At 42.7% G+C, this 14,415-nt stretch overlaps 1 protein-coding gene across 2 annotated transcripts; it reads left to right on the top strand.

The window, feature by feature from the left end:
* The first annotated feature begins 1,068 nt into the window (after positions 1-1,068).
* On the top strand, positions 1,069-13,896 carry LOC119729552. 2 transcript variants are annotated; one of them, XM_038202160.1, is made up of 13 exons: positions 1,069-1,134; positions 2,092-2,259; positions 2,802-2,919; positions 3,526-4,499; positions 5,378-5,563; positions 6,073-6,312; positions 7,441-7,610; positions 8,320-8,362; positions 9,017-9,189; positions 10,133-10,348; positions 10,811-12,392; positions 12,887-12,975; positions 13,353-13,896. In XM_038202160.1, the coding sequence occupies exons 2-13, from the start codon at positions 2,203-2,205 to the stop codon at positions 13,447-13,449; spliced, it is 3,945 nt and encodes a 1,314-aa protein (XP_038058088.1). In that variant the 5' UTR covers positions 1,069-1,134; positions 2,092-2,202; the 3' UTR covers positions 13,450-13,896. The 2 variants fall into 2 exon arrangements, with proteins under 2 accessions (XP_038058088.1, XP_038058087.1); XM_038202159.1 differs by having other exon boundaries at positions 2,796-2,919.
* The last annotated feature ends 519 nt before the right edge of the window (positions 13,897-14,415 follow it).

The raw sequence follows: 14,415 nt of genomic DNA, 5'->3' as shown, positions 1-14,415 counted from the left end.
ACAAAGCGATCCGAGCGCGTCGACTCTGAACACGATGTAAATAAGTAACAGAATATTTTTTTTTGTATGCACACAATGTTAAAAATATTGTGAATAACAAAAAATTTGGGTGTTTACCGAGAATTCAGGAGTCGGACTTAGAATTCATGTAACCCATTACCGACATATTTGTCTGGGATCTTGGTTTTCCCTGCCCACCCACTCAAGGGCGGATCCGGGGGGGGGGGCAAAGGGGGTCATCCCCCCCCCCCAAAAAAAAAACCGAAACCCTTTTTTTATGTGACGTCGCAATAAAGGCAGGCAATGAGTATACACCACCATCTTTTCCTCAAAAAACATTGGTTAAAGTGGTCAGAAATTGCCTCAGATCGTACCACAGACTCACAGAGCATCCAACGCCGTAATTTTTTGATCCACTTTTGGGGGGACCAAATTTTTTTGGCCCCCCCCCCCCCAAAAAAAATGTGTTCTTGATCCGCCCTTGCACCCACTTCCTTCTAACCGTTGGGCCAAGGAGGAAACAAGGCCGGCACGGTTAGCCCTGGTCTCCGACCGAGTAGACCACTTGCAGATGACCTGATCCTGTACGCCGCAGATGCTAACACGGACTTCGCGGACAGTCCCAGCAGCATATAGCTAAGCAATGATGCTAAATAATGTATCTTATGATGGTGAATCAAATCTGTTCAACAGATAATCGGAGGCGCGCGAATTGAAATCTGAAAGGACACCATATGTGGATTCGAACCCGCCCACGTTCACCCACTGAGAATGCCATTTTAGCAGTCACTTCTTCGCGTTCAAATCCTATATAGCCTTAGGGCCTTTGCCTTGCTTGAATCTATTAGTTATTAGTAACCTTCCCCCTCCCCTTATCATCTGACTGCTACTTATATGAAGCCCCCCCCCCCCCCCACCTCCCCCCTACGTAGCCTATGTCCCGTCTTGTACGTAACGCGGAACACGATTCGGATGCTATCTTATTTTGGTTAGAGCGCCCCCTTGGGATTGTTAATAAAAAATACTGGTATCCGACAACCACAACATTAATTTAGTGGGTCCATAACGACGGAAACCAGTGATTAATGTTGACGGTAGAGTGCGCACTTTTCTAGCGAAAACACTGAACTGACCGTAAGTATTGCTATTAATTTTTGTCTTTTTAAGTTTGCAGTGTATTTTATTCACTTCAAATTTTGCCTCAAAATTAAAGGAAAACTAAACACCTACAGAAACAGAATTTAATATTACTAGGCCTATGGAGTATGGAATTGACTAGTGCCTTTGGTGGAACCTAGTCCGAGTAACTTGGACCCAACTTGAACTTATCGCCTTTTTAACATTCGGACATGTTAAACTAAGGCGATAAGTTGGGTCCAACATGTCCAAGTTACTTGGACTAGGTGAACCTTACTTTACAACTTCAACTTGTAATGTAGACCTACTTACTTGATTACAGGAAAAAATAGATTCTGTTTCTACTATCATAATTTTCATATGACTATCAGTATCGATCATCATGACTATTGTTGTTTTTGTAATGCGACTATTTACTGTAGCGAGTGTGGGTCAAGCTTAGCCTGTATAATTTTCATACTCCTAGAACTATGATGCTCGTACTCGTATACACACAAAGTCATACACACAGAACCCCGCAAAATTGTTTGCAGCACGAAACACCAATTAAGTACAAAAACGTCCATCAAACCACAAAAATTTCCCACAGAACCGCTGCACAGTTTGCCCCTAAACTCCGTACAATAGGCCTACCTATGTCAATAGACATTGACATACTCGCTTAAGTTGCACATATTAACAAACATCGCTGGATTCTGTCGGTGTTGAGGCCAAAATGATGAAAATAGAGCCAACCTGACACTTGAAATGTGCACGCAGAGTTTATGATCTCTGTGCTCAGGCGGAGCCTCATGCGGAGCATCATATTTCTAGGAGTATAGTTTTCATTGGAAATTTGAAGAGAGTTTGTCTGAAATGACTGCAGTCTGCAGAGTGCAGGGTTTTTTTTGTCGAGGGGCATTGAACATGCACCTTTGACCAGTTGATCTTCTACTTTTTTTCATCTTTATCCAGACATGACTGCTGTTTAAAAAAAAACACGCACTCTTCAACGGGATATATGGTGTGCCATGGCACCAAAAATACAAACCTAGCATTTTGTAACTGCTTGAATGGAGACTAGCAATGGAGGAGGCAGAGGTCATTGATATTGATGACCTTTTGGGATCTTCAACACCTGTGGTAAGTCATGTTGATGTCAGAGGTCAAAAGTCAGCATCCAGTACTTGTGTCCTTGGGCTGGATACTCTACCACAAACCGAGGGAAAAATTCATCATTAAAATTTATGACCAAATCCATAGTAATGCCAAGATCAAGATTACTGCTCACAGCACATGCACAACACATGCGCAGCATGTAAGCAGTAATGTGTTCTCTTATAAACACTTCTTATGTTTACTTTTTAATCGTAATGCCCGAAACTGTCAGCTATTCTATTGAAATATTGATTCCTCAGTGAATAAACACAATGTAATACGATTCAGTTCAGGAACTAACATGCTAAGAACAGCCCAAAACTAAATACAAACACTTGAACCCTATCCCACATTCTCATACTCACCTTATCCCAATTTCTTATCCCACCCCATCCTGTAATTTTGTACGATGCCTTCTTAAATTTTCCTTGACTTGATAGATATGAAGTCAAGAGTTTCACATTTTGAGAGCATTTCTAGTAAAGTTCGAGTTTTTTTTTAATTTTCTGAAACTTTGCCAGGAACAGCAGGACGCAGAAGAGTATGACTTTGAGAATTTCCCCAACGAAGGAGGGACGCCACTAGACCCTGACCCAACCAAGTTGGCATCAAGATCACAATCGCACAACAGTACGTCAGTGCAAGGTTTGTATAAAACTGTTTTGCATAACCATTGCATAATTTCCCCGAAAAATAGTTTTCATGAGTTAGGCCAAAAAAAAAAATAAGTCGGTCTCTGGTCAGCGCGCGTGTCGATTTTAATCATGCGCGTCAATCTTTCTTTTTTTCAAAATGTTCTGCGGTAGCTCCAACAGCGCCCTCTATTGCCGCACCTCCTCAATTTTTTTTACCAAAGAGCACCAAGGAATGGGAAATTGCACCAAGGCAAATGATCGAGAGCACCTAGGCAAATTATGGAAGACACCAATGTACATGAGGACACCAAATAGCAAAATAGTACCCCACCTTGTCTGTACAATCCAAGCTTGGGAAAAAAAAAAAAGCCGCGTCCCCGTGTCAATTCCGGAACTTTGGTCTGACCAGAGACCAAATATTTTTTTTTTTGGCCTTAGTATTGAAAAAGCTGCAGAAACACCTGGCTTTTGACATCATATTAAATACCATTATAATATTGCTAATTATGTGCTTAGGAGATTCATAAATTGGAACCAGTAATGATCTGTATCATTCTTGACAAAAATATTCATATTCACTTGTAAAATATCAAGACTGGATTTGTATTTTTCTAAGGTGGCCACAAGCAAAGAAATGCGACATCAGGGAGCAACCAATCAAAGCAAGGGCCTCGGAAATCATCCTTGGAGGAAGATTTCAAAAAGCTGCTGCTGTCTTCCAAATCATCCAAGAATAAATCGCAGGAACTGGAACCCAGCCGTGGGCGCAACAACAACAATGTCACATGGGAAAAGGACCCTCGAGAAACTGAGGGGTTCTCGGACGCCAAGGTGGCCCAAAACGAAGCCCTGCTGGATGCTTTTGTTCAGGGGGAGTCCTCGGATGCTGTGCTATCGGACGAGGAGCTGTGCATTGACGTTAACTCGGAGGAGCTCATGCAGTTTATCTTGGCGTTTGAAGCGAATGGAGAAGGAAATGGGGATAAACCCAACGACATCTCAACTTGCGCAACGGCAAAACAGAGTATCGCAGTCAATCATGTACAGTGCCCAAGTGAGGATCAAGAAAGTCTGAATTCATCGATTAGCACGACAGAGTCCCGCGACGGCAGCCTGACGTCCAGTCTGGCGTCTAGCGACCTTTCCCCAATCAGGACCAAACAGAAGGTCCCGAGAGGGAAGAGCGTCCGCTTTCTCATGTCTAATCTTCTGAGGAACAACAAGGCCCAGCATCACCTCACAAGCCGAGCTTCAGGATCGGACGAAGACAATAAGGACGCTAAGAGAACCCTAACCAGACTGAAAGACCGGAACAAGAAGCGAGACAAAGAGGACAGAGACAGGGAACGAATTGCCAAACAGCAGGCCAAGATTTTGAAGACTCAAATGAGCTCGGCATCCTCGTCCAGCAAAACTGTAGCCGAAACATCATTACAGCAACAAAGAGACAGGGTACCAGACAATAATGCACAGCCTAGAGGTCAGATGTCATCCGTTGCTGTAGCGACACCTCTTAGCCCCGGGGCTAGGGACAACACCTTGCATAAACAACTCATACAAGCTGCAGCACGTGGCGACCGGCAGGTCCTGGTGAGTTGTCAGATTTGCGGTATTTGCTGATTGCATAACAGAAACTTTATCAGTAGGTGTATTTGACAAATGGTTGTTAACCCTATAATTCTTGGATCCAACCAGATCTATCCAACAAAATCTTAATAAAACAGGGGTAGCAAAAGGACCCTGAATATATGCCCAAATCAGTGAAATCTCAGGAATTACTTTGTGGTGGATATTGCGTGTTTCAGAAGGGTGAACGTAGAAGCCATGTCCCCCACTTTGTAATCTATCTACTTTTCTGCATTCTTAGAGGTATAACAATAAAATCAACTGATTAGTCCATGCTCTTGAAGTAATACATAAAATTTTCCGATATGAGATGGCAACACAACAATGGAAATAGCATGTGCTGACAAGCCTTTGCACATCCATTCCATGAAATACGTACACGTATATATGTATGTATTATGGTTAGCATTCTTTTTCTGCTTTATGGTTGACAAAACTTTTCAAAAAGTGGTGGGCAGCCGTCACACAAAATCAAATAAAGTAGCACTTTTTCTAGTCAGTCATTTAAGAACTACCTGATGTTTATTTGAAAACTTGTCAAGTAAACCATGGAATTTGCAATAATTGCAAATATAAAGAGATGGTATTTATTTAGATTTAAGAATATTTTGTAAGTTATTTTTTGTTTATGTTATTATTGAAATTGAATTTTTTTATTAAAATTTTTTAATTGTTTCTTCATTTCGGGATGATGGCCAACCCATTCTTTTCCAACAACTGGTTCGCAAAAAAAATTATATATGTGACGTATATGTATCAAAAAAATCTCTTTTGAACACTCAAATATTCTTCGTTTTGAGACACTCCCTAAGCATCATGTATAATTTCTGTTTTTCCCGTAGGAGTTTCTTCTAGCGGCCAATGAAGGTTTATCAGAAGTCCGTGACAATCGTGGTAACACCTTGCTCCACGCTGTGGCCAGGCGGGGCCACGTTGATTGCCTAGCCTGGCTGGCCGCAGGACCCTGTGCCGGGATGCTGTCAGTTGAGAATGATGACTGCTTCACAGCCGCTGCCTTGGCTGTCAAGGTGAGAATAGAAAACAATCTCTGACATGAAGAGTTGAAGAGAGTGAGTGGCTTTCCTCTTAGAATCAAGAAGCAAAGTTGATTAAGAGCATTGGTTAAACCTTTTTCATGTGTTCTGTGTGGCCCTTGTTGTAAGTTCCTTGATTTTTACTAAGGAAGTTTGGGGGCTAATCCCATAAAATATGGAGCAAATTTATGTTAAAAGTCACCTTGAGGTTAGATTTAACATTGAGGTCAGATTTAACCTTGAGGTCACATTTAACCTTCAGGTCACATTGTAACAAAAGTTGAAGGATATTGGTCAAATTTTTCTGATGTTTGGACCATTATGCGTACCATGAAATGCATCTAAATTTAACACAAGTTTTTTTTTCAGCTATAATTAACATAGCATATATGCATAAGCATTGCTATGAAATAGGCCCCCTATGTTCAATACCCAGAGTTGGATTTTGAAGGAAGGAGGAGTTACAGTGAAACCAATTATGACATTTTTTTTCTCAATCACAGCATGGTCAGGTGGACTGCGTCAAGTGCCTAGCTGAGCTTCCCGGCTCGGCCTCGGAGCTACACACCCAGGACCACCGCTGGTCACTGCTTCACCTCGCCGCCCGATTCGGCCAGGAAACCTGCCTACGCTGGCTGCTAGAACACATGCAGATGCAAGATATCACATTGGATCAGACAGACCATAGCAACAATAGCCCCGCCCACCTGGCTGCCAAATATGGGCATCTCTCCTGCCTACAGGTATGGACCGTTTCTGATTTGACCATAAGCTCCGCCCACCTTTGGTTCGTGTACATTTCTCACAGTGCTTGTGACTTTGACTGAGCCACCATAGTCACCTGACCTAGTCTTGATCTGATTGGTCCATCCACAGTGTTTGATTGATAGGCTGTGACTGTTATTAGTAACATCACTTAGCTTTGCCTTGACTGTAGAAGATCTGTGAGCCAGCTCTACCAGTGACTTGCGGTTGTCTGTTGATGGAATTTATAGTGCTTATTAGAAGTGTGATGTGACTGTTGGTGTAAGTCTGTACATAAAGGCATGCTTAGGGAAGTCGACTGAAGTTTGGACTGTCTGTGTTTGTACAGACAACAGGTGGATTACTATGGGCTCCGTTTGCAAAGAGAGAGAGCGCCCTCGACTACTTTTGAGAGCCCAGTGGACCGGACACACAATGTGCTCGTTCTGGTCCGCGCGTGTATAGCGCGAAGTATGCACGACTAAGTTTATTCATGAAGGTTCACAAAGCCATAGCAGGCGTCGTCGGCAATACGTTCAAATGGCTCCCCAGTGGTCTCCTACAACTCTCCCTTTCTTACCGTTGAGGGGGTACTTGCGCACAGAGTCCACAGATTATGTTGTTTCAATGTGTTTATTTGTGGTGCTAGTCTGTACGTAAAGGCATGCAGTGGAAACCTGCATCGTGGGGTGCTGTGGTCCAATGGTTACGGTGTTTGGCTCATGTGCCGTGGTACATGGGTTCGAATCCTGATGGGGAACATGGTGTTGTGCTCTTAAGCAAGGCACTTTACCATTATTGCTCCGTCCTTCGGATGAGACGTAAAGCCGTAGGTCCCGTGTGTGTTGTGTAATGCACATTAAAGAACCCAGTAACACCTATCGCTAAGAGAAGGGGTTTGCCCCGGTGTTTATGGCAGTGGCTGCAATATTCCCCGCAGCACCTTGTAAACCCTTATTAAGGTGCTGCATAATGGAGCTCACATTTTCTCACACAGTTCATTTACCTGTCTTTAAAAATAGACATACATGTAATTTCCAGCGCCTTGAGTACCTAATTGTTAGTAGATACGTGCGCTATATCAGACTCCGGTATTATTTTTTTTTTTGTCTCCTTCATGACTTCAGACTCTGGTTGAATTCAATTCCGACGTGACTCTACTCAACAAGAAGAAGCAATCGCCGTGCACGTTGGCCACCAGGTACCACCACCACCCCTGTGCTCAGTATCTGGTCGTCGTGGAAACCTGCATCAAACTGTCCAATGAGCTGACCGTTACGCAGAGGAAACTGAGAGAGTAAGCTGCTTTTAGCATACCGTTCTCATTACCATATTCTGCTAACTTGATCAGAAAAGAATAATTATAACGCAGTTAAGAATTGTAAATTTTAGTTTACAATGAAATCCTAACCCTGCCAAACGTAGCAACATACAACACTTGACTAAGTGACAAGCCTGCCAAATGTAGCAAGATCCATCAGGTCAAAAGTCTCAAGGCCAAACTGCCTCAGAGTCTGTGGTCACTGAATGCAGCAGGAGACACCTGTGGCATTGATCAATAGGACTTAGCTCTCATTGTTTCAGAGCTGGTCATTCATGCACTGGTGTTGGTAGCTGAATGCATCAAAGTGCACCAGTTCTTTTCCACCTGATGCACTGTGTTGTGTCTGGCAGGGTTAGGGTTAATTAATTTGGTAACTTTTCAAACATAATTAACATTGCAGAATTAATATAGGAGTCTTGTGAAAGCTGTGTGATTTTACATAATTGTCTGTAAATTTTCATGTGGATCTTTTTAAAAGCCACACACAATCAACCCCCAAAATAGCGTACAATTCAATTTTTAATCCAGGATAACAATTGTTTCCACAAGTTATTTTTAGTTATCTCATTTTGTGTCGTAAAGATTGTTTGCATTATTTCCTTTAATACAGTATTGTTAAAAAGAAAATGCAAACCAATTTGGAATTCATATTTTCTGTTGTACTATTTTGTGTTTAATACAGAAGTCAACAGGAGAAAGACGTATTGGCCAAAAAGCTGAGAGAGGTGAGATCGTAGTCATATATTGCTCATAAATCACTACATGCCTTTAAGAATGAGCTTAGCAGGACTAGAGCAGACCCTGAACCCATGACCTTTTGACTTCTGTCGGAGTGCTGTACTAACTGAGCAGTCTACGATTCAATCACACCTGTTTGTTGTTGTCTTGGTTAGCTAAAAACATGGTCACGTGGGCTTCACTATTGTAGGGTAGTGTATGGCAGTTACATAGAGTGTGAACTAGACATGTGTCAAGTGTCATGTGCATGCAAGGTGGTAAGACTCTCAAAACGTAGTGATTGCATTCTTCCGTCACTAGTACACATCTATGCCTACCCTTCCCCCGCCCCCTAGACCTGTGAGTGACCACAAGATAGTTCTATTTCCCGAGGCCTATTTCTCTTGCAGTTCCAGAGGGGAAATAGATGCATACTAGTGACCTCATAGCTAGTTAATACATGATTATTATGTTGGCAGTCTGTCAATATGTCAATACTTTTCGGGAAATTGATCAAAAGCTATGAAATGTTATACAGGGTCTTGTGTCCAGGGATATGCTCCATATAAAATACAACAGTTGGAATTGGGGGCTGTTCCTGGGGGGGGGGAATCATTTTTGATCATCTCAAATAATTTTGATCTCTCTACAAATACCTCAAGGCCATGTCCTGCACCGATGCCCTGGTCCACACGCAGAAGACGGACCTCACCCAGCGTATTGAGCAAATCCAGGGGGAGTACGTCGACCTGACCAACCTGTTGGTCCGTCAGCTTGACCAGATGCACCGGCACCAGACTGATGCGGGAAACCAGTCAGGATCCACCACATCCAGGTAAAAATACTTGTCAGTCAGAAATCTGCTTTAAATTGCAGTAGTTATTTGCGTAGCAAAACATGTTATCAACAATGTTGCCATGCAATATAAATTGCTCATGAGTAGTAGTCAGCAGATTCGTGCTTAGCCAATAGACTTTATGCACAAGTACCCCCTCAACGGTTGCAAAGAGAGAGTTGGGGAAGACCACTGTGAGGGACATACAAACGCATTGATGATGGCATACATCTACCATTCACGCGAAGAACACCATTGTTTTGTACACATTCGGAATAATAATAATGGTGCCTACTTCACTCCATACGCGCACGAAACGGTACGCACATGCAATATGTCCCTCCTCTGGAGTTTGAAAGCGGTTAAAAAGCGTTCTCTACTGTTGGCACACGGCGTCCATCATTCTACTGCTCAAGGAGTATTTTTTTTCTGCTAAGTAGCTCCATGTCCATTGAACAGGTAAACAGAATTTACTTAGTCCACATTTTGTTTGCAATCAGTTACACATACCTGAATGGGTGCAAGCCAGCTAGTCTGGTAGCTAGCAGGTGTTAAAGAGGATCATGCATTTGTGGTAGTTTCATGAAATGGACCAATTTAAAAACTATTAATTCATACATAAGATGGAATTTTGCATCGGGTGATGTAAATCAAATTTAGGTTTTTTGCCCTTCACCGACGTATAAACACTGTATACACAGTGTGTTACCTCCCGAGTGAAATTTAGCAGAAATTTATAGTAGACATCTTTCCAACGAGCTGGTGCTACAGGATTTAACCAACTTTTTCAACTATTATCGTCTTGGTGAACATGTTTCAGCCAAAGGGGTGCATTCTCTCCATTCATTTGCTCCTTCAATGAAATGTGCAAAGTCTACTTTAATTTTTCTCAAGGATTTCCTGCCTGATAACGACTCCACATCATTAACCGTTTTGACTGCAGGGATGACTTGTTAGTATCCAAGCAGAAGGCCGATCAACTGGAGCAGGCCTGCTCAGAGCTGCTAGAGCTAGACCAACGGCAGGAGCTGGAAGCTAACAGAGACCAGCTGCAAGAGATAGAGAGACGATTGAGCAGATTGCAGCCGCTACCGACCAGTCCGATATGGCCTGCCCCTCCCACGGAGTTAAGGACGGGTCTGGCATTGGACTCTATGAGGTACGGTAGGATTTGTATTTTCAATTTCAGTTCAGACTTGTAGTTAACTTTTCTGTTTGTTCATCAAGAGGCCGTGTCCACAGGCTTCCAGTGCTATGGCTATGTCTACTGTCAGCATGCACCCATGTATTTGTAATAGTCGCAGACTGAGACAGTAGCTCTAGACAAGAGATTTGATAATAATAATAATGTGTGTTGCTTGAGCACTCTCCACCAAAGGTAGGTCTCAAAGCGCTTTACAGTTATTACCCCTGTTCATCAGGCCATGAGACCACTTACCTGCAGCCAAGAGCAATGCAATCTGGTCTCTACCCTCACAGGTACCTATTTATACTCTTGGGTTGAAAGATGCAATTCTAGTAAAGTGTCTTTCCCAAGGACACAATCATCATGTTCCCCATCAGGTTTTGAACTCATGAACCAAGTTTCCTTTTTTATGAGTTACTATAATTACTATTTCAGAGCTCGTTTGAGTGAGGTCAACCAGCAGATATCCACCCTCCATCACCCCAGCCCTAGTCTGGCCTCTGACAACCTAGACACCCTCAGCCTGAGCAGCAGTTACACCTCATCCCTCAGCTCATCCTCATCCTCCCTACAAACGGGAGTGGTACAGTCCTCCCCGGGTCACTCAGCTAAGAAATGCAAGACATCGTGGAACGAGGAACTATCACCAAGGGGGATGTCTGCAAATGAAGGCAAAATGGAAACGGCACAACCTGTAACACAGAATTCTTTACTTGGATCTAAACCCAGTGACCCTTTGAGAGACACTCAAGATCAAAGGTTTAGTCTTCCCCACTCACTAGACTTCCAAACGAAGGATAACCCAAGTGTGCAATATATGACAGGAGGCATTACTGGATCAAGGAACGACGGTAAAAATCCAAAACTGCCGCAGTCTAAGGCGAATGTTCACCATGTTCAGGCGTCTATTGAGTACAGTGAGCCTTTGCAACAAGGTCTCAGTGTTAAGTCGACTGTCGAAAAAACCCTCCATGAACAATTCAGGTCTTCAGGAGATAGTGCACGTATTGTCACCTCTCCACCTTCTTACGAGCAGTTTTGCTCAAAACACTCCAAGAGTTCCCTCAGAGTTGAGTCTTCCATCGGGGCAGAGGACAAGGCCAAGAAACCAGACACTGTCCTGAGGAACCAAGATGAGGAGCCACACTGTATGGACAAAACTGATCCGAATACATCCCAGGATAGGACGGTACCATTGGGATGGGAGCAGCAAGGAAGCCCCATGCCTTACCTGCTTCCAACATTCGAAAAACTCCCGCAGATCTCTGATAACCTTCACCAGATCTCAGCTAAGCTTTACTCGCAGAATCCCAAGCACTGCCAGCAGGCCTTGCCCGGCTTCATGAGGAAGGTTCAGCCCACTAATGAGTTCGGAGAGCCCGAATCAGGGAAGGTTATCGTCAAGATCAGCAACCGGGAGGAGTTAGAGCTCCTGCCCTCCCCGGCAACCAGCAAGACCCAGGAGCTGTCTGCTCACCAGCGGGTCGGGTCCAACTCCAGCGTCAGTAGCTTGTCCTCAGACATCCCTTGGTCGGAGAGCGATGCTGATGAGTCTCCCCGCCCCGTCAGGCAGCCTCCTCGAGGAGGCATCCTCTCCAAGAAGTCCCAGACCAAAAAGTCTCAAGAGAAGCATATCACGTTTGCCCTAGACAACAAAGAGGCTAAATCCGATCCGGTAGCACCTTCAACCAACGCAAAGCCTCCGCTTAACAAACGCCGGGACTTATCGCCCATCTACGAGGCTCCCGATTTGGTGAAGTCCACCAAAGATGATTCCAAGAGTCAGAAGAAAGATACTCAGAAGAGTGACAAAAGAGAAGCAAGCTCACGCGAGGCAGATGCCAAGAAGTCTAAGGACTCTATGAGTCCTGATGACAAATCGCCACTCGGTGGCAGGAATTTCCGCCTGTTCAGCTACAGCAGTGATGAGGGTGACCACGAAGGATCGGACAGCCACAAAATGAGGAAAGCAATACCACAACATGAGGAAGAGAACAGCAGTTTTCCAAAGGACCTGGTAAGGTTTTTTTTTTTGTGAGCTCATTTTGTGCAGTTTAGCACATACCAAATTCAGAGATGACAATGAGGAAAAGTCATGTTTAATGTACACAAAGCTGTTTTTCAACTAGTTCAAACCAACTCCAGTAATGGCTGAATATTTCTTTTTAATCTAATATAATATTTTTGACCCCCTTATTTTTAAAAAGTGGTAGTATGAGAAAAAATATGTGAGTATTTGTTCTGATTTTCTGAAATCGTTCCAGACTGGACCTTTTTGCAGCACTTTTGGGATTCTGAAGTCCATAATGTAGGGCTGGAGAAATGACACTGTACCCTTGCTAGTTCAAGAGTAGATCTTTTAAGCCAAAATATTAATCTTTTATTAACCCTTTTTCCATGGCTGGAGCTATTTTGACACACAGGAACATTCAAAAAGGAAAAGTCGTAATGTCCATTAACGGAAAGAATTTGTAGGAAACTGTAGTAAGAGTACTTGTTGTTTTTTTACAGACTGACATTGTAAGTATGGAATTTAATGGAATCGATAGCAATGGCGAAACCAGCAGTCGCTGTAAAGATGACAGTCAGGAGAAACTCTGGTAAGTTCAGAAGTTATTGATATTATCACAACTTTGACTCATTGTTTCTTCCCCCTTTAAACTTTAAACAGGTCAGTGTAACAAAATTTGCTATAAAATACTAACCCCCAAATCCATCCATTTCTGAAAATTACAACAAAAGCAAATGTTGTATATCACCTTTAAACAACCTAAGTAAATACTCTCTCTGTTGTGTTTATGCCAGTTTTGGATTCTGCAACATACACACACAAAGCTGCAATAAATCTCTGATGTAAGGTTTACAGAGCTGAATACATACACGAGAATTTCTCAGAACGAAAGACCTGTACTAAATTGTTTACAGTAACAGAAATACAGATTTCTATTGTTGGTAATTGCATCCGTTATCTGTTTAGGTATGAGAGTTCTGACGATGAAGATGATCCAAACGACAATCTACCATTCCACGCTGAGTCTTCCAGTGGCTTTGAACGACACATCTGCTACCTATGAAAGCTGCTAGGTATTTGTTGTTCTCACATTTTATATGAGTTTGCTGAATTTTGTAGAGCTCAGATACTTGAACTGTACATGGGCTTGATGTTAAGACTCGGGCTGAATTCCTTTTTTTTTTAATTGCTTACATTCCCTTCTTGATACAATTTATTATTAATCCTTTCAATTTAATTTTGATTTTAAAAATTGTGAGAACAATCATCAATGAGAAAATGTTGCCAAATGTTGTGAGTTGCTTCAAACCTTGAACAATTTTAACATATCTTAATGTATTGACTTCGGTACTGTATATTTTGTTGCTGTGTCCTCCCCCTTTTGTTTATTATCATTTGTCATTCCACAGAGTGTTTCAACTAAATATCCAGTTAGGATCATTGGTAGAAGACAAGGAAGGAAATAAAAGTTTTACCGGAGGGAGGGAAAACCCCATGACATTCCGGGGGGGGGGGGGGGGGGGGGGGGGGGGGGGGGGGGGGCATAAGAGTTCAGCTAGAGACTAAAAACCACAATCCACACATTGGCCACATCTGAACTCGGGTCATAGCAGTGGAAGGTAATTAACCATTACCAATTCCGTGAAAGACACATTTCGATAGAAATATTTTAAAGGCATATAGGAATCCTTTCCAGGCATGTCGGATAATAATTTTACTGTTCATGCATTTTGTTCATTTCTAATAATAACACCACTCAAAATCCAAAGAGGAACGTTCAAAACCTAACCTGTTGAAGTTTCAGCTCAGTGGAAACCACACTATTGGAGTAAACAGTGGAAAACCATTCGAGAAAACAGTGAAAAACCCATGCTCAACATTTTATCACGAAACACGACTTCCTCATTATATCTCTGTATTTCAAAAATCGGTCAAATGACTGATCGTTGGAAATCACCTACATTGTTTGATTTCTTTGAAATGACAACAAGCCACACAGAATCATTTTACAGGGTGTTTTGTTCCAGTG

This window comes from Patiria miniata, unplaced genomic scaffold, assembly GCF_015706575.1.
Source record: "Patiria miniata isolate m_02_andy unplaced genomic scaffold, ASM1570657v1 HiC_scaffold_21, whole genome shotgun sequence".
In the NCBI taxonomy this organism is placed as follows: Eukaryota; Metazoa; Echinodermata; class Asteroidea; order Valvatida; family Asterinidae; genus Patiria; species Patiria miniata.
The sequence above is the reverse complement of the archived record's forward strand: the minus strand, read 5'-3'. Positions and strand labels throughout refer to the sequence as shown.

What these genes read in the sequence shown, in the direction of transcription:
- LOC119729552 (XM_038202159.1), top strand. Translation starts at nt 2,203, where the DNA reads ATGGAGGAGGCAGAGGTCATTGATATTGATGACCTTTTGGGATCTTCA. An exon ending in CAACAGTACGTCAGTGCAAG is followed by an intron (nt 2,920 to 3,525) that starts GTTTGTATAAAA and finishes TATTTTTCTAAG; the next exon opens with GTGGCCACAAGCAAAGAAAT. An exon ending in GCAGTTTTCCAAAGGACCTG is followed by an intron (nt 12,393 to 12,886) that starts GTAAGGTTTTTT and finishes GTTTTTTTACAG; the next exon opens with ACTGACATTGTAAGTATGGA.